The sequence below is a fragment of the Pongo pygmaeus genome, chromosome 9 (assembly GCF_028885625.2).
Source record: "Pongo pygmaeus isolate AG05252 chromosome 9, NHGRI_mPonPyg2-v2.0_pri, whole genome shotgun sequence".
Classification (NCBI taxonomy): Eukaryota; Metazoa; Chordata; class Mammalia; order Primates; family Hominidae; genus Pongo; species Pongo pygmaeus.
This window is the reverse complement of record NC_072382.2, coordinates 122861244-122887911: the sequence shown is the minus strand read 5'-3', so window position 1 is coordinate 122887911 and position 26668 is coordinate 122861244. Positions and strand designations below refer to the sequence as shown.

At 40.2% G+C, this 26668-nt stretch overlaps 1 protein-coding gene across 5 annotated transcripts in view; it reads right to left on the bottom strand.

Moving 5' to 3' along the window:
- The window catches only part of LOC129007780 (tubulin-specific chaperone cofactor E-like protein), a 166990-nt gene that overhangs the window by 84463 nt on the left and 55859 nt on the right, over nt 1–26668 (bottom strand). For 4 of the 5 annotated variants that reach the window (XM_054439045.2, XM_054439046.2, XM_063671511.1 and 1 more), the window contains one exon: nt 15630–19640. In XM_054439045.2, the coding sequence (XP_054295020.1) occupies nt 19322–19640 (319 nt within the window). In that variant the 3' untranslated portion in view covers nt 15630–19321. Of the gene's footprint in view, nt 1–464; nt 599–3703; nt 3769–15629; nt 19641–26668 lie in introns of those variants that run through there. The other variant, XM_054439044.2, reaches the window with a different exon arrangement.

The window sequence follows — 26668 nt, the reverse complement described above, 5'->3', positions numbered from 1 at the left end:
AAACAACTTTGATATAATAGTTGATTACCCCTCTACTGTGTTCCGACTCTGCTTCAAATTGGTAGGAAGCCCAAGAACAGCAGATGCCTAAACTTTTCACACCCCCAGAAGGGAAAGAAAAATGATATTGCTCCTACTGTGGTTCACTGTATCTTTTTATCTCGTTGAGTAGCAGAAATAATGTTCATGGCATTGGGGCTTCTGCTTCACTTCTATGTTTAATCACCCACAAAAGCAATTTATTGCCCTGTATACTCCTCCACTATGAACATTAGCCATTAAATATACCTTTGACTTTCTTAATCATAAAACCTATCAGCTCATGAAATCTCAGAACTTGTCGTTTTGGCTGCCAATAAATCCTCCCTTCCCAGAGCTCTGGAAGAGGATACTTAAAATGCTTTTCTTAATGACAAACAAAAGGGAGGGCCAGAGAACAACAGATGGGCTGCTTCTCCACTTACATAGACAGTGCGGTAAGGAACGCCAAAGAAGAAAACTGGGATGGCCAACTTAATCTCAGATGAGCTTCCATCATCTACTTTAGGGGTTTTGGTGTCATTCTGCCAAAATGGATACATGAGCTCCCTGGGCTGAGCTGTCAAGAGAGATGATGGTTAGATAGATGGCAGCTCCCTCTTCCGTTTGGCAAGCTACATCTCCCCTACCTACTGAAGCCAGCTTCTTTCAGTAGGGCTTGCAAGCTGAACGCAAGTCATACTGCCTTGTCATTCATCCTAAACCTAGGCCATACACAGCGCAGTACCTTCTGCCTCTGGGAAACGGGAGAATGGGAGTGACATTGTTTCTCCATAGGAGAAAGCACTTTGTGCACGTTCTTGCACTTTCATGCATCTTGGTGCTATCTATGGCTACAGCTGGCTGGAAATTTGTAAAATTTCCCTGGGACCTTGAGCTTTCTGGGTACTGAGAGGCAGCCTCTAGCTCTGGCATGGCCACAGTTTTGAAGCTCCCTTGCTAGCTCAAGAATTCCACTATCGTGTCTTTTCCTGAAAGGAGTTCCCTCCCTCTTGCCCCACAATTGGAGAAAATCCCAGATCCCAGAAGGAAATAAACAACATTGGGAACTGGGACAAAAGTGGGAGGAGAGGATTTGTAGTAATTGGCCCATGAATGACCTTGATTGAGGGCTGGCCTTGCAAGAGGCTCTTTGTCCAACTCCTTTTTACAAAAGACAGACATGAGATCCTCCGGGGTCAGAGGGTTCGGTCCTTGAGAACTCTTTGGAGAGAATGAATTGCAGGGCTCTGATTGGTCCTCCTGGTCACTGGAGAGCCATCACACAAACACACACTGCACCCCGCCATGACAGGGTCACCTCCTCTCCTGGCTTGCTGCTCCCAGGTTTCCCGTCCATACTGTTGCAAGATGTGGCTCAGTTTTGTGGAAGAAATGAGACAAGTTCCCTAGGGTCTGCATCACTGAGGATCAAGTCCAATAGCATCTGTGAAATAATCTACATTTTGGGTGTTACTTTTCTCTGCTTCTGTCCTTTCTTCTCCTGAATGAATATAAGACAATACGACACTATCGTTTTCTCCCTTTTTTCCTTTTTTTAAATTTCTCATTCTCGGGGGCAGGGGCAAGACCATTCTGGGCATCGGTCACACTTCTTGAGGTACCTGCTTGCTGCCATGAGATGCCGATGCCCCCATTCTCCTGTCGGGCCTTCTCCTCGGGAAAGTCCCTGCTCTGTGCTGATGGAAGCAGTAGGCCAGGGAGCAACCGGCCAAGGACCATCTTTGCTCCTTTGGGAGGCTTTTAGTGAATAGACAACAGCTCATGTAAAAGAGAGTGCAAAGGGGCCAGAAAGCAGGCCTGTTGCACCAGGCCAAGAGCCAGCTCTCCAGTTCTGAAGCAGGGAGCAAGAGGAGTTCTGCCTCAATGGAGGGCTAATTTCTTTCCAGGGGCTGACATCCAAGGAGAGCAGCGAAACTAATCCGGTCATTAGTGTATATGCATGGTCCAAACCCCAGAAGTTGCTGAGAAGCCGCCCGAATTTAAGGCTGTAGGAGGCGCTGTGTCGGATCATAGGAGCTCTGGGCCCATGAGCTGTATTTAATGTTACAATCAGCAGGTGAAAAGGGGTCTTCTAACATTTCTATTTACATAATAGTAACCAATTAAAAATTCCTGGAAGGTATTCATTAAAAAAAATCTTTATAATCTCTACTACAGTATTATACACAGGTACTTATTTCTGAAGTTAACAGTAACAAATTATGTCCTGGCATGGATTTATCCTTCATGGGGAACTTTTTAGGAGTCGTGCCAAAGTATGAATGAGGGCTCAAATTCACACTGAATTATCACCATTTGTATGGAAAGATTAATTTGTATTTTGGGCTGCATTGATTGGCCAATCTGCCTAGGGAATGGAAAACCTGTAATACTGCATGGAGGAGACAGAAAACCATGGCCAGGGAGAATGACCCTAACTTCCTCTTCTGCTGCAAAGGTGAGGCAGTTTACAAGATTCTTCTCTTTGTGGGTGATCCTAATTAGTTCACAATTTTGAATAGGAAATAATGGACAGTTAAATATTTTTAATTTTAAGAAGGATACAAACAATAAGAATATCTAATATGGTAAATAATACTTGTCAAATGAAAAAGAGGGTGCTAAATACAAGGGCGTAGGTTTAAACTACAGTAATTAACACTGCAGAAGCCATTATTATTTATATATATATATATAAAAAACTGTTAGCAGCATGGCCTATCAATAACATCAGAGTTGCTAAAAGAAAGAATATCGCTATCCATGCTTGCCCTAAGCTGAGAATTTCACAATAAACATAGCTGTGTTTCCAGGATTTTTTTTTCCCACCAAATAAAATGTACTTTCTTGGAGATGGGGTAGGAGGTTGAAGTCACGGGCCCTCTTTCATTCTCGTGGGGTTTCACACTATGGTTTAACTGTTTAAATTCACGAATTCTGGAAAAATATTAGCACTGCACAGGGGCTTGACGTGTTCATCTCAGACTTGTACTCATGTGCCACTTGAACTAGACAAACTCGCAAAGTAAAGAAAGGTGCCTTAGAATTTTAGCCATAAAAAGTTAAAATCTATGTAGACAGCCCCGTCTTGGTCTAAAATCCAAAACAACAGTAGAGAAAAACATATGTGGCCTTTCACTTACCCAGGGCAGTGCTACACAGAGAAAAAGAAGGAATCACTGAGGGGAAGAATTGTCTTATTTAACTTTAAGTTTTAGATTTGGGGGCCATGTGAAAGGTCACTGATACACAAACCAGTGACATCAATGCTATTGTAATTTCCTAGTTTTTGGCCAAAATAAGTAGATTCTTTAAAGTCTCCACCACAAATTAAATGCCTTAATGGGAATCAGTGATCAGACATGAGGTGCACATACACCTATCTTATCTACTTTTAACGGAAAGAATTTTGCATTATTTTAAAGATCTACTCCACTAGCACAGGGCAAGCTGGTATATACAAATAGTGTTTGAAGTTAAATAAGAAAAAAGTGGGAATATAAGTAAACCTCATTTAAAGTTAATGAATTTTATCCTTGATAATAGAATTTAATTACATTTTTCTCTTGTATCTGTAGGCACACATGCACCTGCCCTTACAATTATGGTTCCAATAAAAGTGTCTCTTTATCAATTCAAGAGCATGTTAACTGAGAGCTTTACGGAATTCTGTAGTACTCACCTTGGTGCCGTACAAGTGCGAAGATGAAAGAGACCCAAATTCTAAGGAATGATGAATAATTCATCCTGGAATTTTAAAAAGAAAAAGAAAAAAAAAATCCCCAGCTTGCCAGAGTAAACAGAACACCAGGTGTGTTTGGTGGCAAATCCCAAGACCATCAAAACCGTCGTAGAACAAATTCACATAACAACATCAACAGTGCTGAGTCGGGCTGAAATCCCCTGAATGCTGGCAGGTCCTCCTAAGTTCAACACTTCATGAACAAATTAGATGCCCAGAAGAAGCCAGTCTGGAAGTGTAATGAGATCATTCAAACTGTCAAGTAATTATTTAGAATCAGTGAGAGTGGTATGAAAAAAGGGAAGGTATCCCCTCTGCATCAAATAAAGCGCTGAAAACTAGGACCCAACGCTAAAGAAGCATGCGGGTCCCGGGTTGTGTCTCTGCAGCAGAAACCACACCCCAGTGAGACGTGGATTTCCTAATTTTCACTACAGCTTTCCATCAGGATCAAACAAAATTGGTTAAAACACAATGTGTTCTACAGCTAGGAGAATTTAGAGTTTGCCATCGCCTTCTCCATAGAATGGAGCCAATCCATCATTTTGAAGTATTGACCAGATTCAGGGCCAGTCTACTCTGTTCACTGACTTCCCACAGTGAAATGAATGATAGAAACATTAGTAATAAAAAAGAACCAATCCAGAGTTGGAATCACAATAAAAATAGAATCCAGCGCACAAGCAACCAATTAGTTCCAGCAAGTTAGTTAAAGAAGGAACACAGCAAAGAGGAACTTGTTTTCGTGTTAGTTTACAATCAGTTGCACGGTGGCTTTACCCTCCATTAGGAGCATGTTTTGTCTGTGTCACTCTGCAAAGCTGCGATGAGAACACGGATGCAAGCTCAAGTTAGACATCACCAAAGTGCGTGGCTAGACCATGAAGTCTCCTCCTGACAGTATTCTTAAAAAAGAAAAACCTTCCTCTTATCATTTGAAGTTATCACAATTCTTCAGCCAAACTTTCACGGGAAAGGCAATGAATTTATCCTGTGAGAGTTTTATTGCAAATCTTTAGTTGTCAAGTATATATGTTGTAATTTCAAGCACATATTAAATATTAGACAGTTTTGCCGGAAAGGGTACAAAGGTTTAGCAGAGACCACACACAGCTTTAACGGAGACAGATGCCGTGCAAGTTTAAGACTAGAGCCCTTAGGGAACCGGTTCAGAGAGAAGTAAGGAGGATTCATTTAGATATTTGTATTTATGAAAAGTGTCACTAACCTGTTCTGTAGAGGCTGGAGGAACTGAGTCAGAAATATTAAGCCAAATCTTGGTAAGCCAGGAAAAATTAGGTAAAACAAGAATTCACGTCAGTTCTCCTTAACTTGTTGCCAATAATTTCTGATTCCTGAAATGATGTCTGAATCTCGTACTCCTAAAACCAAAAATTAAGTTGGTCCTGCACTAGAGACAGGTAAGTGTTGAGTTGCAATCAAGTTTTTTTCTATTGATTAAGGAAAAGTAAATCTAAAGATCAGTTTCAGGATTGCGTAGAGAGGTTCTTTTCCTGAAAAACTAGACCTTTTCTTCCCCTTTAAAAAAAAAAGTAGATTCAGATGGAAATGTCAGGTACTTGGAGCTGAAACCTTGGGCCTTTCTGATCAGAATCACTTTGCACTGAAAAACACAAAAGAAAACCCCCCTTCTACCTTTGTACCCAAAAGAAGGCAACTGTATAATGTTACAGAATTAGCATCCACCAGCATGGGATTAAAACTCTAAACAAAGCAGCTGCCTCCAACATTTAAATGAAGTTAGTTTTCTATAAAAGTCTTTTTTTGTTTATCTGGTTTTCAACAGTCGCCACAGATAGGCTGTACTCTATTTTTTCACAGGTATGCATGAAGTATTTAAAGAAACTTTTCCAAACTTTTTAGGTTTTATGCCCTCTCTTTTCTCTCTGATGCACCGCTCTGTAGGAGATAGGACAGGGCATTTTCCAGGCAAAATCTAACAAGGGACCTAGTGCTAGACACGATCTTCCACAAGGGAAATCTCAAACTGTGGCCTGGAAACCTTCCCTAATACCCAGTGAGGATCACTGGAGGCAGAGTGGGGAGATAAACCCCTCTTGATAAAAATTTGCAGTAAGTAAATAGTTTAAGAGGCATGTGAATAAGGGGAAAACGTGCTCGGTTAGATGCTTCCAAGCATCCAGCAGATGTGGAATGAGCAAAACTGGCTAAGGCACAAGCTAAATCTACTATTCAAAATGTTTAAATGGAATTTATTAAGAAAGAAGTAACTTGACTGTAGCAGGAAAAAAAAACTCTTCTGTACATCAATGGGAATTTAAAAATTATTGCAAATTTTCTCTGACCAGACATTTAAATGCCAACTGTACAAAAGAAATATAATTCTGGGTTTAAGCATGTTGTCTTAAAATGGACAAGAGTGCTTGGCGAGCTAAATTTTTTTAGTTTAAATTACTCCATGTTTTTCCAAAAACCTGTGATAATTCAGTAGGTTTCCCACATTGTTTATTCTCTCACTGGTATTATGAATCCTCCACACATATTTACTTACAGATGTTAAATGACTGCTTCTCTCCAAATAACTCACATTTATTTATTTTTCTTTGGATTCTAGGAGTGCTTAGAATGGCGTATATTTATATGACAGAAAAGCTAGTTTCTTGGGTGCCTATTTAAAATAAAATTAAGTTCAAATTAATTTTAAGACTCATTAGAGAAGGATTCTCTTCGTCCAGCCTTAGGTTTTAGTCCAGTAGTCAACCTAAATCTCTTGAAGCAAAATCGCTGGCTGTGTTTTAATAAACTGCTGGTGGCATACTAATTGCTTTCTTCCTTTTTTGTGCATTCTAGGATATTTATATCTCAGCCCTTTTGACCCATGTTGGATGCTCCATCCTTCTCGAGACAGGACTGCTGCTCGGATAAATGCCATCTGGGCATAACCAGATACATAAGATGGTGGCATACATGAATTAGAATGCCTTTGAGAATCTGGCTGCAAGGGAACACTAGGTGCATGGGGAGACACCAGGCTGGCTTATCACTTTGGGAAGCTGGTCAGTGAGTGTGTGTTCTGGTGTACACCCAGTGGTCACAGATTGACAAATGACAAAAATCTCTTCTCATGCTGTATCAGCAGGAGGACTTATTTTGTTGAAAGTGTGAGGTGAGCAAAGATTTTGACAAGATTTAGATGTAGGGTACGGTGGGGGTGGGTTGGAGCTAGTCACCCAAGATAATTGTGCTTTATAAAAAAACTGGCAGAAGTTGATGCTGTTTTATAGGCAAGAGGAAAGACAGCTCAAACAAAATAAAAAAATACAGTCCTCTAAAATCAAGTAGAATGGGTTTTATGTGTGGAATGTTTTTGTTTTTGTGTTGTTTTCTTACGTTTCGTATACCTTTTCCTGTGGAACAGATGGTCAGATGGGAGCTACTTTGAAATGATGCAGTTATTGGCTATGGCAGACTGGGAGATATGCCATTCAGACCCCCGTACAACAGAGATGTGAGAAGCACAGTTGGCCAACAGCCTCCAGCCCTCAGTGCCTTCAGGCTCAGCCCAAGTGCTGAAACCCAGGATACACTCTTCATGGGGCAGCCCTCCGCCAATGACTGGGCAAGGTCAGGCTACACAGTCTATCACTTTCCACTCAAAGCGGGACTCCCCAGATGGGCAGTTTTTGCTCTAGAGAGCCCTATTGAATAACAAGGACTTGGTCAGGCGCTCAAGGGAAGCAGCTCTATTATGCCAATATCAAGGCTTACCTGGGAAAAACATACATACGTGTGTGTGTGTATATATGTATATAGAATTTATTATATATTATATACATACACATATATTATACATATGATTTATCATATACACATGTACACACATATGTACATACAGGTATTTTATATACTTATTTTATATACCTAGCCTCATTTGGAGGCTATCTGGGTAGATGCCTCCAAAGATTTATTTCTCAAAACTTCTGATCCTTTAGACACATCCTACTCCACATCATCAGGAGCTAAAATTTCTCCCAGCACAGGAAGACAGTAGAGAGGACTTTCCCCCACAAGACAACCGTTGCTCTCTTCAAAAGCCACTCCCACCTTCTCTCCTGAATGCCAGGCCTATAATCTGGGCTAAGCTGCCACACAACCCAGCCAGAGACATGCTGGGCCTCACAGGAGTCAAAAGGGACTGTGCCCACGAAGGTGCTGCAGGTGCAAAGCACCAGCACACACTGGTAGGGATGAAGGGAGGGCATACCCAGGGGGCTGGATTCTGAGGCTGCTCTATCAAGGAGGCTGGGCCATAAGACAGAACAACAGAGAGTTTGTTGACTTAGGGGCACTCTCTAGAGCTACAGACTTCAACATGGTGTCAAGAGCACAAGGGGATGGTGCAAACTCATTCCTAGAGAAGCTTCTAGAAGGCTGGAAAAAACAGCTCACACTGAGCAAGATTCAAGTGCCTGAATTACCATGGCAGATGGCCGAAGAAGGGACCAAAAGGCTCACAGATGTTTGCATGGTGGAATAGATATATTATGTGACTCTGCTAGGCCCACTGGACAATCATGTTCCATGGAAGGCCAGAGAACAGACGCACCAGCCACCAAAGCCAGCAGGAATATACTGGAGAGGGAGGCACCAGCATCACTAAGCAGCTCAGTAGTGGCTCCTTAATGCCAGCCAAGGCTAATGCCAGGAAAGGTGATCACGGAACTTGGCTCTGACAGCAACGGACATGATGGGTCCATGAAGAAATACAAGCCAGGTGACATCACTCTACTGTGTGAAGCCAGGGATGTTGGGGGGCAGTAATAATTTTTATAATGACCAAGAAGATCGGAGGGGCAGCCAAGGGGCCTGATTCTTAAAGAGTCAAGGACATGCTTAATAGAGCACAATATCCAAGGGTCAAAGCAGATGGGCAGCCAAAGAAAGCACGATTTCCTCTGCATAATAATATAAAAGAGCAAGGGCCAGGCATGATGGCTCACACCTGTAATCTCAGCACTTTGGAAGGTCAAGGCAGGCAGATCACCTGAGGTCAGGAGTTCAAGACCAGCCTGGCCAACATGGTGAAACCCTATCTCTACTAAAAATACAAAAATTAGCCGGGCGTGGTGGTGTGCCTGGAATCCCAGCTACTCAGGAGGCTGAGGCAGGATAATTGCTTGAACCCGGGAGGTGGAGGTTGCAGTGAGCCGATATCTCCCCACTGCACTCCAGCCTGGGCAACAGAGCGAGACTCCATCTCAAAATAATAATAATAATAATAATAAAAGCAGGAATGGTTGAGAAAGGTGGAAAGCAGTGGTCCCAATAAAAAGCCATGGTCCCTGCTTGGTTTCTGGATCTGAGTCAGTTTTCAAATCTGGAATCTGTAGACTGAAAAGGTAATGGGTCCCCAAAGGGAACGACCCTGCAACACCATGGCAAATATGATAATTTTCCCAATCTGTCCCCAAAAACACCTTTGGCCATTTACGCAAGTGACCATAGACTAGGGGAAGGAGAATGCTTAGACATTTTGAGGACTGTTATAGAAGGAGTTTGAGTTAATAATGATACCCAAAGACCTTGTTAAAGTGGGAACACATAGGGCTCAGGGAATAAAAGGAATCCTAGAAAAGCTTACAGTAGGTTTACAGGGTCTGCAGACCCCCTGGATGTTATTTTCCCAGTCCCAAGATATTACAATAAAATTAAGCTCAAATCAAAGATTCACCTAGAGAAGGATTGTTTGTCCAGCCTTTATTAAGGTTTTAGTCCAGTAGTGAACCTAAATGTCTTGAAGCAAAATCGTTGGCTCTGTTTTAATAAACTGCTAGTGGCATACTAATTGCTTTCTTTTTCCATGCACTCTAGGATATTTATGTATCAGCCCTTTTGACCCACATTGGATGCTCCATCCTTCTCGAGGCAAGACTGCTGCTGGTATAAATGCCATCTGGGCATAACCAGATACACAAGATGGTGGCATACATGAATTAGAATGTCTTTGAGAATCTGGCTGTGAGGGAACATCAGGTGTGGGGAGAGACCAAGTTGACTTATCATTTGTTGGATTGGGAAGCTGGTCGGTGAGTGTGTATAATTGGGATTGATGTATTAATACTTGGCACATTGGGTCTTTAGCCTATAGAGTAACAACTGTCATAGTAAGGAAGGCAAGTGGAAATCTCTGACACTCCCTGCCCCTACTCTGGCTAAAGTAGTAATATAAAAGAATATTGCACCCTGGGCTGTGGGGAGAATGGTAAACATTAGTGTCACTCTTAAAGAAAAGGGGTGGTGGACTCTACCGTATCTGTATTGAACTGGCCAGGATGGATCCTAGAGAATGGCTATGGACCACTCCAAGTTCAACCAAGTGATAGTACGAATCACAGCTGCTGTGCTTCAGATACATGATATGTGGCCATTCATTTCACAAATGCATTTTGTTTTCCTATTTGAATCAGGAACGAGGGTCAAAAATAGTTCACATCTTATGGAACAGACAGCGATATATATATACATATTTCTAGCTTAGCCCCAGGGCTATAAGTCTCCCATCTTCTTTCATATTATAATGCAAAAAGATCTGAGCCATCTGGGTACTACAGAACATCACCTTGATTCACTGCATTGACAACATCAACAGACTGGGCACCATGGGCAAGAGATGGCCAGCAGGCTGGATGCCTTGGGAACACACAGGTGCTCCAGAAGGTGGAAGATAAATCCTACAAAGATTCAGGGATGCTATTTCAGTAAAATTGTAAGGAATCCAGTGGCCAGGAACATGCCGGGACAACTCCTCCAAAGGAAAAGGCAAATTGCTGCATCTTGTAGCCTGTCTACAAAGAAATTCTTTGTTCTTTGTCAACTTCTTTGGGTTCTGCAGGCTACATTTTCCAAACTCAGAGAAATTGCCTCAGGTGATATGAAATTAAGCCAGTTTTGTGTTGGTTTGAGAACATAAAAGAATTCCATTGCAGCTCCAGGCTACTATGCAAGCAGCTCTGCTGCTTGGGCCATGCGTTCAGTAGGTCCTTTGATGTGTTTGGTGGAAAAAGATGAAATATGGAGTTTATTGTAAACCCCAGTGGAAGAACTACCACACAGGCCCCTGGAGTTCCGGAGCAAGGTCATGCCATCTGCAACAAAGAATTACACTCCTGAAAATCAGCTCTCTCATGGGACTAGGCCGTGTGATGAAATATTTGTCCAAGAGACAGTGGTCATGTATCCAGAACTTCCCATGAAGACCTAGGCCTTGTTGGACCCATCAAGTCATGAAGTCAGGTGGACCCAGTAGCAATCTAGTATAAGATGGAAATGACATATCTGGGACCAGTCATGAGTCAGATGCCTGAGTAGGTAGTCCAGACTCCATGTCATGTCACCTGACATAGTTGTGTCAGTACCTGCTCCCCAACCAGATCACACATATGGCTATATGTGGGAAGGTGAATACGACAAGATGAAGGAGGAGGAAGAAGCCTAAGCCTGGTGCACGGATGGACTCAATTGATGTGTGTGTGCAAGCCTAAAGCAGACACTGGCTGGCTACATGACAGCTTCATGCGAGTGGCCTTGAAAGACAATGATAAGAGAACATCTTCTCAATGTGTGGCGCTTTGGGTGATATATCTTGTCATGCATTTTGTGTCAAAGGAGAAAGAGTTCTGCAGTTAGAATATGTACAAACTGATAGGCAGTAGTGAATGACATAGCTGGCTGGACAAGGGCCCAGAAAGAAAAAGATGGGAAAATCAGTGACAAAGGGGCCTGGATAGACAGATGAGGGTGGACATGAAGTGTGAAGATCTTTGTGTCATATATTATCACCCACCAGAAAACATCCACTACAAAAGAGGAACTAAACAACCAAGTCAACAAAATGACTCGGCCAGTTGATATTAAGCAGTCTTCGTCAGTGTTGGTCCAATGGGCGCGTGTATAAAGTGGCAACAGCGGCAGGGTTGGAGGTTATGCATTGGTCAAATAGCAAGAACTTCCATTTAGCAAGGGTGGTCTAGCTACCATGGTCTCTGAAATGTTCAACCTGTTCAACCTGCTAATAACGGAGACCAAGGCTGAAACCCCAATATGTTACTGTTGGGGAGATCAATTGGCCATTTGGTGGCAAAATAACCACACTGGACCCCTTTCATCCTGGAAGGGTCAGCACTTCCTTTCCACAGGGATAGAGCCATATTCTGGACACGAGTATGCCCTTCTTGCCCAGAGGCCTCAGCCAGCACCACTAATGGGAGGCTTGCAGAATGCCTGATCCATAAGCATAGAATTCCATGCAAAATAGCATCTGATAGGGAACCTGCTTTGAAAAGGAAGTGCGGGTGTGAGCCCGTGGCCATGGGATTCACTGGCTGGAGCAGCGATGGTATGAGCAGAAGATGCCAGCCTAGGTGAGAATTGAAGTAAATTGCTTAAGGAGTAGGTGAAGCACCACCCTGAAGACAATATTGTGCAAGGATGAGGTGCTATTCTCCAGGATACTGTGTACACAGGGAGTCGGAGACCTTTGTAGGGTGCCGTGTCCCCAGTAATAAGACTACATGGATCCAGGAACCAAGGTGTGAAGGCAGGAGTGGCCCTACTTGCCATTACTCCCAGTGATTACTGGGGGACTTTGTGCTCCCCAACCCCTCATCTCTGGCCTATGCAGTTTGAAGTCCTGGTTCCTCAAGAGGGTACATTCTCACCAGGGGACACGGCAAGAGTCACGCCACGCTGAATGATAAGCTATGGCTGTAATGCTGCCTGGACACACTGGGCTCCTTGTGTGCAAAGACTAGCAGGCAAGAACATGAACCGTCATCTCATTAGGAGTAGTTGACTCTGATCAGCAGGAGGAGGCAGGGCTATTGTTATACATCGGGTTCAAGGGATAACATATGGAACTCAGGTGACCAATTTTGGTGCCTCTTGGTACTCCCTTACCCAATTAGGACTGTGATGGACAAGTGTAGCAACCCTAGTCCAAGCAGCATATTGTTACCAAGGACTCAGACTATAAGGAATTAAGGGTTGATTAAGGTTTGAGTGAAACCACCAGGTGAGCCACTGAGACCAGAGAGACAAAAGCCAATGGGTTACAATGGATAGCGGAAGAGGGAGAGAGTGGGTACCAGCTGTCACTCTGAAATCAACTGCAGTGACAGGGGTTTTAGGCCATTTTCCTAGCCTCCCTCTTCTAAGTTTCCTCTCAGATAGAGAGGCCCACCAGAGCCCTAGAGGAGCTGCCGTTGATCATGGATGGAAAATTGGATCTACGCATTGCATGAGTGGACCGTGGCAGACACTAAGATGCACAACTCAGATCCACCCTCAGAAAAGGGATGATTTCCAGCTACAAGGTGTACGGTTAGCCAACAGCTTCCAACTGTTGGCTCCTTAAGCATCTCTATCAGTGTTCAAGCTGAGATTATGTTCTTGCAGCATTCCCAAATCAATGATTGAGAAAAGCATTGGTAAAGGGCCCTGGCCATTTCTGGCCAAGGCAGGAATTATCTAATGGAAAATCTTTGCTCCAGAGCATCCTATTGGGCTGACTGATTTAGGTCTGTAGCATGGTCTGATGGTCCATCCTGCTCAACTCTACTTCTTCCTCTGTTCCTTCACAGGTGTTACTCCCCAGCAAACTTTCTGCACTCCCAACTCCACTTTAGCATCTGCTTCCTGGACAACAGAATCTGTGACATTGGTGTCTTTGATAAATTTACAAGCCCTCTACAACTGTTTTGCTTCATTGTATGATCTACCATGGAGTCCAGATAGTTCTGTAATGCAGATGTTTCTACCACTTATCCACTGATTGAATAATGTCTAACCTCCTAGATCTAGCTCATTAAGGTGATTACATCTAAGGCTATACTTACATTCTCCCTGAAAATGGTAATGTTGTCCATATCAGGATCCTCAAAATGCATGAGGTAACGGAAAAATGAAATTTAAATTTAAAGCAAACAAAATTTTAACACAACCAAGACAGTTCCTATTGTCCTAGTTGTATTCCCTAACAATGGAATAAAACTTACATCTGCCCTCAAATGTATCAAATATTTCAGAAAACATTTTTCTCTTTAGTCTGTATTATTTGATGTCTGCTTCCCCTAGTCTCATTCTTATTTATTTAACACCTTAATTGTATTACTTAGGTGACTAAGAAGCATTCAAGGATGACAAGTCGGAATGATCTGATGAAATTCCATTTTTTTTTTTTAGACAGATCTAGATCTTGCAGACCATAATAGAAAAGCTGTCTCCTCTATTTTTAAAGTAATATTTATATTCTTTACAAGGCTCTCTCTTGAATTTTAAGGAGGAACAGTAGTGTGACTGCCTCATCCTTTCCAATAACAAAACCTTTGATAACGGCTCCTGGAACATTAAATTATTGTTTTCCCTCAATAAATGCCCATTTTAAGTTCACTTGGAACATTATGCCTCCTTGATAAAAGTCTGAGTTGGAACTGAGTGATCTCTCTCACCTTTGGCTATCTGCTGAAACCAGTTTTGGGGCTCTAGAATGTCCTGAGGTTAAAAAATAAATCATCAGTCTTTGTGGGTCACATTACTTGCTCATTTATTATTGTGAGTAACACCCATCCTGTGTCCAATATGGCATTTCAGAGAAGGGAGGGCAACAGGTATGTCCCAACCACAATTTCACAGTTCTGGAAAACAGAGGGCAAATTCCAGTCTGGATCTAGAGCTATCAGCCACATCAGTGATTCTGTTACAGAGCCAATCAATTTAGTAAATGGATATTGAGGACATCTCATTTTAGTTTTTCCGTGAAAAGGAAGACTAACAATAAAGGTGTGTGCTGGGGAACTTTAGCAGTCAGCACTACAGTACAGCTGTCAGTGCATGGGTTCTGCAACCAAACTGCTTGGGTTTGCATCCTGGTCTTGTCATTTACCAGCCACGTGACTTTTGGTATTACTTAACCTATCTGTGCATCAACTTCCTCACTAGTAAGAAAATGGAGATAAGAGTGTTGACCTCGCAGGGTTGTTGTAAAGACCAAACAGGAACTTCTTTTCCAGAGAAGAACTGAAAGAGAAATGTGACTTCAGAAGTCAACCTTCTTGTTTTAAATGCATTCTAATAACTAGAGAAAGTCACAGCATTTTCCAGTCCAACAGTTATTGGATGTCTTGATACATGTCTACTTTGCAGGAACTCAGAGAAGCTCATACTAAATAGTAATTAAATAAAATGTAGCACAGAGGCTTAAATTACAATTCTTTGAAATTTGAATAGCAGGCAGAAATAATCTTAAACAGGTCATGATACTTATGTATTTCTGAGGCATTGAAAGAGAAGTGAATGGACTCTGTCTCTTAAATACAGAAATAAAGTACAGTCCTTAGACTTTAATCCTTGGTGCAAGGTTAATTCATAATGGCTTACCAAGAAATTATTGATAAGCAAGCAGGGTTCAAATGTACAAAATTCTAATACTTATAAAAAACTATTTTTCTAAGGAAAAAAGCAGCCCCTGAATAAGAACTGGCAAATTTTAATTTCAACAAATGAGATTTTTCAATCTTACTCATAAAAGGTGATGCCCAGTATCTCGAGAGGGTTTATCCTCAAAGGATAAAAAAGCAGTATAAAGAGCATGTCAGAAGTATAAGATTTTGCTAACAGAAAAGTAATAACACGTTTCTTATGGATCTTTGTTTTGTAGTTTTCAACTCTGGCAAAATTCCAATTAAATTTGTCAAAATGGTCATACTTTTACTAGTTTGGGTCAATCCTCCAGAGAACTCAACCACAGAACCAATGAACCTTTTTAGCTATATAAAAATAAACATATACCTTGACCCCACACTCCAGAAAAAAAATCAGAACACAAAGAGAAAATGGACTTGAATTTTAATTTTTTTAAAGATTATCTATATATATATTAATAAAAAGTGCAAAGAATAGACCTTCATGTTTAAATTATATTCTAAATAAAATATATATATGTATATATATTTCCATTAACTGCGGGAGACAACTGGCAAGTAAAGAGCCTGAGAGAGTCCAGTCCCTCTCCACCACTACAATGGACATATATTTCAAGGAAGCACCTATGAAAAATAGTAGAGTGTTTACAACACATCTGGTAACACAGCTTCTGGGTGTTCTTGAGAGCAGTTTGTTTGCATTTTCAATCTGACATGAAATGAAGGGAAAAATCAAATTCATAAACAGAAATGACATTACTTAGAACAATCTAGTATTCTGTATTCATGTTTTACATGCCCTAGAGCCTAGCATTTTCATGTAGCAAGCTACACTCACATGTACGTTAAGCCGCGCACCTCAAATGGTGATCAGCTCTTAGTGCAAGTGCTCTCTGCTCCTACCACTGCTGGTTGAGTAACATAGCTGGAACATCTGGTTAGAACTGAATTTTCCTTTCTTTAAAAATAAGCAAAATCTTTAAAAACAACACTGTAGCATTCAGCCCTGTTATACCTAGCTCAAGTTATATTTTGGCCTTAATATTAACTGAGAACTCTTAATAACAAGGGGCTTATACTATCTGCTGCTTTCTTACGTATTTATGGCAATGCTGGCAAAAGGCTGCAAAAACTTAACAATAAAAAAAGATATGTGACTCTGGATTTTTTCCATCAAAGCAATCTAGGATATCTCAACAATTCCAATTCAAAAATTGACGTCTGCTGTGGCTTTAGCAGCCATTCACCCACATGGAGAAAGGATCCCTTGGGTTTTAGTTGGTTTTCTTTATTACTCTTTTCCTTTTTCATAACTGGAAATAATTCCTATTTTAGAAAAGTTATGTTCCATACATTGTGCCTGTAGCAACGTATCAGTAATACTGGCTATGACAGCATTTTGCCTCATAATGTCAATACTATGCTCTCACTGAATCTGGACAAAGTCAATATTAAAATACAGATAAGCTGCAGACAATCAATTAGGTATAACATGTAAACTCAAAGGTCCATGGTCTCTTCTCTCCTTCTTTTAGTTCTGTTATAAAAATAATTTTGGTTACAAGTGTCTACACAGCACCAATTTTATTTCAAAAGCAGCATCTTTACTCAGCCACCCAAATGAATCTGTAAGTACACATGCTCAAATAGCTTTTTTCATTAACTTCTGTTCTGTAACTCTAAAAGACCAGTAATTGTATTACATTTTTCTCTTAATCAAAAATTATTCAGCAATTATTAAAACCATCAATTACAATGCCCTAAAAATACCCACATCCGCTGAATTAAATGAGAAGCTCCCTTTACATGCAACTGTATAATAAAAGAATTATGTCCGCAGTTGATAAACACTGTGTTCTGTAATAACAGAAGAAACAGGTCTCTAATAGTAAAAAAGCATTTCATAAAACTTTGCCATATATAAAATATCTTATTAATTGTGACCATTCCACTTATGATTAAAGCATAACATAAGGGTTTGTTCTGCCTTCTGCTGTGGGACAGTCCAGGGTCACACAACTTCAAAAAATAAGAACGCATCTGTTTCCCAGGCTGACAAAAGCAAAGGGCTCAATTACACTTTTTCTCTCTCAAACTCATCTGCACTCATGCATACATACACAAAGCACCTACAGTTTCAATCTTCATGACACTGTTGCCATACTTTTTTCCTACTTCCAAAAATCTGTCAGGAAAATGTTATTTTCTTATAGACAAGAAATAATTATTCTTGTCTATACCCAGCCTGGATCTCCATTGCTCATTTTTACGATTTTGAAAGATAAAGCCTGCAGCAGAAGGAGAATAGGCCTTATTCATCTTTCTCAAACCCTTTGGTTTCCACCTTTAATGTTACACTGAATGTAGATTTGACTCAGTAGGCCTGGGTCAAAGGCTTTACAGATAGCAAACCTGAAGTGCATTAAGAGAATAAACATCTGCCACATGGCACAGGAAAATTTAAAAAGTAGCATTAATAAACACAACTCCTCATACATGAAGAATTTACAAGTCACCTAAAAATTTCATAAAAAAATTAAATTTGTAGGAGGGGTAGAATTATGTAACAAAGGTCAAAAGGTCAAACGCAATCAGATAATAATTGCATTCTTTGAAAAATACTTCACTTACACACTTTCTGCCCCAGTTATGCTAAGTATTTCTCAAGTCTCCCATCTGTAAACATGGTGGACCAAGAAAAATACACATTAAAGAAAGGGATTATATCTGATTAACAAAGGAATAGAAGAACAAACAAAAAGATTTCCGAGCAGGTAAGGAACTAGCTTTTACAGAAAAGTGCTTTAAATGTGCTTCTGCAAAAAATATGACTTGGAGGCAATTGTAAAGTTTTGACACTTATACTTTACTCATAGATTGGGCAGTTATACTTCTATGAGGCAACTAAATTGAAATGTAAAACAAAAGAATTGTTCAATTATGACATCACAAAGTCCTAGGGAAAACCTGGGAATAAAAGCTCCCTTTGATTAATGTTTCCCACTTTTAATGCAAAGTGCAAGAGCAAGGGCTTCCAATGGATGACACAGGTGGGAAAGTCATAAGTTCTTCCCCCACATCCCCCAACTTCATTTCCCACACACACCACAGACAGTTTATGAGCTAATTCTCAAGTCTCCTGGTGCATGTATCCAGGACTCTATTGAATTATTTATGAAGTCAGGCCTCAATTCCCAATAGTTTAAAGTAATGAAAAAGAAAGATATGAGGAAATACATTCAATAAGCAAAAATAAAAGAACTCTGGAATCTGACATATTTCATGTTATGAAAGTAATGGCTGACATAATGTACAAGGGACATTAAAAGTGAGTTAGTAACATACAAAGAGATCAGACTGTTCTGCCGGTGCTTCCAGAATAACTGCAAGTTTTCCTGGAGTTTTCATTCTACATCTACTCTTCTTCGAGGTTCTAACAGAGTTATAGCTTCTTACTGCATACCTGAGATTAGAATCAGGTTGAAAAATGCTTAAAACACTTTCAATTATTTCAAAAGGGAGAAATGAGAACAAAAAAATCACCCAGGTTGAGAAATAAGAATTACGAACAGAACAAAACTATTAGGTAAACCACACGTCAAAACGAAAAAAATGGAACTGAACCAAAAAAGCCAAGGACGGAGGGTAGCGGAAGGAAGAACTGGGAGAGAGAAGTTCTGGCCCTTCCTGTGAAGATTCCTTGTCACCCTGTTTAAATTCTCTATGAGACCCTTCTAAGGGGCTACACTGTTCATGTTACCTTCACAAGTTCACCCAACAGTAATGATAACCAAGTGGCAGGCAGATCCCAGTGAACACAGTAAGAAGTCGGTGATTTCTTTGTCATCTTTCCTTAGACAGGGCACATACACTGGAAATGTGGCCAATTCCGCTGGCTGAGCCAAATAAATCTGTGGTAGAAAATACCCAAAAATGGCCCCCTACTCACTCCAGGGGGAAAAATATACAAAATCCTTCCCAAACCTAAACACAACAAAACAAAACAAAAACAACCTTCTCCCTCCTAAAGAAAACCACATTAAAAACAAATGCCCTGCAACAAGTCCTTATGTGTATGTTTTCACAAGGCTGGTAGAGGTTATTTTGTTTTGGATTCCACGTAAATTTTATCTCCATCCCTAATGCCAAAGGAATGCAATGCCCGAGAGCTGTACTTCATTTCCTCTGGGCCAAAGGGTGCTTCATGGTCAAAATAGTAGAGAAGCATGTTGCTTGTGGGTAATTGTACTAGAGTTTTTAACTGTTTCTTTAGCTCTGCAACTGTTTGGTCCAGACGAATGCTCATTTCTTCCACCTGATCGTTAAAGTGGACTTCTACTTTTGCACTGCTCTGGGGTCTTAGGTCCACTTCTGCCAAAGGCTCCAACTTCCCATATTTTGTGATCAGTTCATGATACCTAGAAGGATTAAAAACAACAACACTGTCAGCTTAAACTACTAGCACATGTACTGTGGACTTCTTCCCAACTACAGATGAACAATATTACTAGGCTCAACATCTTTAAAAAATCTTATTCTATCACATGACTCCTATGGATTCTGTGATCTAATATGAGTGCCCTAGGGAAGCCACAGTAAAACTGGGGAATCATTTTTCCTGAAGACGGTCACTATGCCTACTGTTAATCGATTATTACATAAGAACAGGCTTAGGGAAAAAATGGAACCTAGAAAAGTAGACACTATAAAGACAATAGAAGTCCAATCTCTCTGTAGAACTTGCTTTCTTGGGTGTCATCATCAAGAAGGGCAGGTATCTAGGCATGTACCCCTTGGGAATAGATGGAAAGATGGAAGGAGGCCAGCAGTTTCTGAGGCCTGGAGAAGCCATAACCACAAAAACATGTAGTTCTTTGTTACCAATTAACCAAGCTCTTTCAGAGATGCCTTGTTTGAATGCTCCAATCTAATTTCAGGTGTAATACATAGAATTGATGGAAGAATTAAGAATACATTCTTGGAAAAAAGTGGTAAGTAAGGGATACATGTTTCTTGATCAAGGAAGGAATACAAAGCAAAAGACACCAAGAGGAAAGTGAATTACAGAGATGAGAATAGGGCCCACAAAGTCATGTTTCCCATAGAGAAAATCTTGTCTGCACTGCCAGCCCTGAAGGATCTAGATCTGATTTTATCAAGGACACTTAGAAGTTTCCTACGTACCAGAAAGGGAAAAAATGCTGAATAAAATTAATATTAGTTTTATTAAAACCAAGATACAATGAAGTCACTTTAATTAAGATCAGAATACAAGTCACATAAAATTATCCTCCTACTTCCTCCACACCACTTTCAGCTTTAACTCAGTTAAAATCAGTGTCATAATAAGGTTTGTGGGTGCATTAAACATACAGTAAGACCACTGTGGCCAGGTGTGGTGGCTCACACCTGGAATCCTAGCACCTTGGGAAGCCCAAGGGGAAAAATCACTTGAGCCCAGGAGTTTGACCAGCATGGACAACATAGCAAGACCCCATCTCTTAAAAGAAAAAAGAACAAAAAAAAGATTGCTGTGCTTAGAGATGGAAGTAATCATTTCCAGTAAGTGGAATAACAGGGAATGGTAAAAATAGCCCTGGCTCTGTCTTCAGGGTCTTGACTCCATTTTATAATTAGCTGTGTGACTTGGCAACTCACTGTCTTTTTGGATCTCAATTTCCTCATTAGTAAAATTAGGAATAATTTCTGCCCTTCCTACTGTCTAAGACAATCATAAGAACTAAATAAAATAACAAATGAGTAAACACTTTGTAAATTCTATGTTCATAAACAAATAAAATATTTACATTATATTACTGCTGCTCTGAAGCTTATTTTAAAGCACACACAACCATCAAAAAATATAAGATTGCCGGGCACGGTGGCTCACGCCTGTAATCCCAGCACTTTGGGAGGCCAAGGTGGGCAGATCACGAGGTCAGGAGTTCAAGACCAGCCTGGTTAACATAGTGAAACCCTGTCTCTACTAAAAATACAAAAAATTAGCCAGGTGTGGTGGTGCGTGCCTGTAGTCCCAGCTACTCAGGAGGCTGAGGCAGAAGAATCGCTTGAACCCGGGAGGTGGAGGTTGCAGTGAGCTGAGATTGCGCCACTGCACTCCAGCCTGGGTGACAGAGTAAGACTCCGTCTTAGAAAAATAATAATAATAATTATTATTTTATATATATATATATGATTGAAATCTACTTAGGTGGGACTTCAGGATGTCAGGATTTTAGCAAAGGCAAACAAAACAAAACAAAGCAAAACAAACAAACAATCACAAAGCTGCCAGGACTTGAAATTTTCCAAGGCTCTAAACTGAAAAGGTAAGATGATTCAAAGTCTAGGGGTATCTTTTCCCCACCCCATATCCTAGTATATGCCTTCAAATAACTGAAACTAGGTTATGAAAATTTAACAAAATCTCAGAAAAGACAGCAGAACCCAGTGGTCAAATAAGAACTGAACCCAACTCTAGAGATGTTTTAGCTTCAGGCTATGGAAAAATAAAATTGTAATACCCTAGCTCTCGAATTTTGCCTAGGAGTAACAAAAGTAACAATGTCAAAGTGGACAAAGAGAATTTACTCATACTACATTTCAACAAAGAGATGACATGAAGACAAGTGACCACTTCAAGCACAAGCAAGATGATGAGACACAAAATGGCAACTGAGCACATATCACAGCAAAAAGAATAAAGGAGAGGAACACATAATAAGTAAAAGACAGAGGCAGAACTCAATTTGAAAGAAAACACAACTGAAGAAAAAGAAAACACAAAACTCAAAAGTCTAGAAATTAATAAGTACTTGAATATAAAAACCAGCACTCAAAGACAAATGATAAACTGCAGAATGAGATGAAAATGGAGACTGCAGAGCTAAAGAAACAAACTGAGGAGCAAAACACCACCACCACAGACCCAAATAAATGAATTAGAAAGAATGGCCCAAAAATATTATACCTAACCTAGTGCTTTGGTTTGAATGTGCTCCCCCTCACCAAGCTCATGTGCTGGAAACTTAATACCCAGTGCAACAGTGCTGACAGGGGGCACCTTTTAGAGGCGACTAGGTCACAAGGGCTCTGCCTTCATGAATAGATTAATGCTGTTATAGAGGGAGTCCGCTAGTTATCCTGGTAAAAGTGAGTTCAGCCCTCTCTTCTTCTCTTGTCCTTCCTCCTTCCATCATGGGATGATACAGTAGAAAAGCCACAGCCAGATGCTCGCACCCTGATACTGGACTTTCTAGCCTGCAGAACTGAGAAATAAATGTATTTTCTTTATAAATTACCAAGTCTGTGGTATTGTTATAGCAACACAAAATGAACTAAGGCACCAAGTTTTTTTTCAGAAATAAATTTAACAAGCAGATATTCTAAAATAAGAAATAACTTAAGAAACAGAGCACCATGAGTCCTTCTGGTAAAAAACAAAAACAAAAACAAAACCACACTACTCAACAATGAGATTAAAGAACTAGGGATAAGCCCTGAATCTATTTAAATATAAAACTAAAACACAGTAACAACTGTATACTCCTAGACTCATTTATACTTGACGTTATAGCCAATTGAATTAATCTCAACCATAAACATATTTGTAAACAAAATTATGACCTACATTCAGAAATTAGCCTACCTTCCATAAATGGGCAAGTACATCTAAAAATTAAATGACCTATAAATTCAGACACTCTGAAGTCTCAGTTTTCTCAAAATCAACAGGTTCAAAAATAATTGCCACTCCCCAACTGTGTTCTCTTCTAGTCTTTCGTATCTCAGTAAGTGGCACTGGAAACTATCTAATTATCCCAGCCGGAAAGTGAACAGTCATTCTTATTTCTTTCTCTCCTATCTCTTCTCCACTTCTCTCATTCAATCAATTACCACATCCCACTCATTATCTTCCTATGTATCCCATGAATCTATCTGCATTTCTCTTGTTCATCCACCTTACAAATTCAGGCCACTATAATTAATAACCTAGATTGCTACAATTCTTTGTGGCTGCATAAACTAGATGAGCTTTCTCAATATCTGTTTCAACCTCCTCCTGGTAGGCCTTCCTGTACTACCAAGACTGAAAAGCTGAAAAATACATTTCCCACACTCTCTTGCCAATGAGATTTAGCTTCTATCAATCACAGCCCTGGAGAGAGGCAGTAGATCTAGTAGATATAGTGTGGAAATAGTTTGGGTAGAGGCTTCCAAATGACTAGATCACACAGTTCAAGCAGTCTGTTGCTAGAGTCAAGGACCCCAGCAGCAGCTTGCTGATCTCCAGATCACAGCTAAAGTGGTGTGATCAGCACCAGCGACAGCAGCTTGCTGATTTTTCCCTTTCCCTGATTCCTTACAAAGGTGAGCAGTGCCCTTGGTGGGCCAGTTCCATGGCCAATCCTAGAGAGGAGGCCTAAGTCTGCTCCTCCAGCCCTTCCACAGATTTTGTAAGCACTTTATTCTCTGTATGAAATCCCTTTCTTCTTAAAATAGCTGATGGCTTTTCCATGACCTCAGGGTGGCTTCTTCTTAAAATAGCTAATGGCTTTCCATGACCTCAGGGTGGCCCCAAGACAATCCTTGTCTTTATGATAGCCACAGGGTTTGTTATAAAGCCCAAATTGTATCACATCACTCCTTTACTTAAAATCACGTAATACCCATCAAAATAAAGCCCTAACTCTTCAATATGATTGTGGTAGGCAGAATTTTGGCTCCCATATCTGGGTAGGCCTAATCTAATCATATGAGCCTTCAAAAACAGAGTTTTTCCAACTAGTAGCAAAAGAGGAAGTCAGAGAGAGTCAAAGCACCAGAACCTGACACACCATTGCTGGTTTGAAGATGGCACACATGAAAAGTATAAGAAAGAAGAGAATTCTGCCACCATTCTGACTGTACCTGCAAAGAGATTCTCCTCCAGAGCTTCTGATATAGAAAACAGCCTTGCGGACACATTGATTTTGGCCTTGTGAGACCCTAAGCAGAGAACCCAGCTGAGTCACACTGTGCCCAGACTTCTGTCCCACAGGACTGTGAAATACTAAGTAGGCATTGCTTTAAGCCATTAAGTTTATAGTAATGTGTTATAGCAGCAATAGAAAACGAATACAATAAGCATAAAAAGCCCCCCATGATCTGGTTCCTTCATAACTTTCCAACCTTATTTTGTGTCATCACCATTACCATTTTCTGCACCTTCCTTTCCACTTGTTTAAATCTTAAAATCAATGTTTATTTATTAATTTATAGGTAAGGCCAGCAGACTTTTATAGATCGGTAGGCTTTGGATGTGGGCTCTGAGAAATATTCACTATTAAATACAAAAGAAGAAAGAGTACTAGATTTGTGATTTACTATACATACATATATATATATATTCCCTTAAAAGTTACATAAATAAAAATCATGGTTTCAAGATAATCTGTTTTCTCCCAATTTTCTTATTTTCCACTTATCTTTAAGCAGGAAAAATTAGTAAATGTAAGAAATCATGATTTTACAAAATATCCAGTAAATTTGAGAAAGCAATTCTCTCCTAGTCTTTCAGCTTATATATTTTATTCATTATCCAAAAGTCCATCCAAACTGAACTATACTGCATGCATTGCATGCCTGAGCTTTTCTTAGCATTAGTTCCAATGTCTTCCTGAAGTATACTCTGAAGAGGTAGATGGTTTCTGCTGACTAAGCATTCTCTGAAATTAATGATTTTGATTTATATTCTACCAATCAGTATCTTCATCTGACCATTAACAAGTATTTAATATTCATAAGCCCCACTTCTGAAGTGGGCAAAGTGTTATAAACCTACTTTGGAAAATATTACCGATAAGGATGTATTACAATCATCAAATGCTAAAATGTAAAGTATGCCGTATTTGTGTTCAGAAGTTCTCTGGTGCATTCCACCACGACCTTCTAACAGAAAATGGCCAATCACAAGTAAAACAAAATTTACTACAAACAGCATAAAGGCCAGCATAACCACGTGGGCAACTGAGAGTGATAAATGGAAACCAAATGCTAGCTGCAACCTTGTGAAGAATACCACCCACAAGCAAACTGGTGTGTTTTTCCCCCTTCTTATTAAATAAAAACACCCACTGAGAGAAAAGCTTCTTTCAACCTTAGGGGTCTTTGAATCATAAGCAGTTAGAAATCAGGCTACCAGCAGAGTGGGGTTGAAGGTGATACTAACAAAGAGGGGAACAGAGAATGAAGCCATCTGTGGTGGAACCAGGCTAGCTCTACTCCCAGTGCAAATAAGCAAGCCTTCATACACTCAGGTCCTGGTCCATGGCACACCTGTCTAATGTTACATAAGAGCAGATTTTAGTAGCATGGTGGTCATTCTTAGGAGAGGTATGCCTGTTTCTCCATCTTGCCAATCCTCACTCTTGATTCCCAAGACCTGGGGGCATTTCCTCAATCACAATTCAGTCATATGTGACTCCAGAATAGGAAGATGTGGTACACTATTTGAAAAAGACTATAGGTTACTGCCATGTCTTAGTCTGTGTTTCTATTTATTATAAAACCTAAAACAAACATTAATTTTTTTCTCAGGTTTGATTAGCCTTATAAACGATCCTAACTAAATAAAACAAACAGTATATATTTTACATAATTTTTAGGAAACTGTAAAATGAAACTTTGTCTAAAATCAGGGACTTTCCAACGGCAGAAGGCATTCAGATTTGGACATCAAATCTCCAAATTCACAATCTTTAGGAGTATCCTAGAGAAAAATAAGGGGATTTACATTTTCTGCAGGTGGCTACGCAACAATGGGATCATAAGTATCTCAGAAATACTCTATTTATCCCTTACAACTGTCTAGAGGTGTATTCATAGGTAGCTTACATAGTAGCCTCAAGTTAACAATTCTGTTAATCTATCATTCCTCAAATGCAGACACATATTGAATCAACCGAAGTCTTTACTCTAGGTAATGCTATATTACTTCAAAATAAATCCCTAATACATACATCTCTCTCTTTAAGAAATGTAACAAATAAAACATGAAAAATCCTAGATGGTTCACTTGGTTAAACCAAATCTTGAAGTTTTATTAATTAAAAGAAAAATATGGCCAGGCATGGTGGCTCACACCTGTAATCCCAGCACTTTCGGAGGTCAAGGTGGGTGGATTGCCTGAGGTCAAGAGTTTGTGACCAGTCTGGCCAACATGGTGAAACCCCATCTCTAGTAAAAATACAAAAAAAATAGCCAGACGTGGTGGTGTGCACCTGTAATCCCACCTACTCGGGAGGCTAAAGCAGGGGAATTGCTTGAACCGGGGAGGTGGAGGTTGCAGTGAGCCAAGATTGCACCACTGCACTCCAGCCTGGGTGACAGAGTGAGACTCCATCTCAAAAAAAACAAAACATTTATTGAGTTGGTCTCCCAAGGCATTGGGAGGGATTCAAAAGTA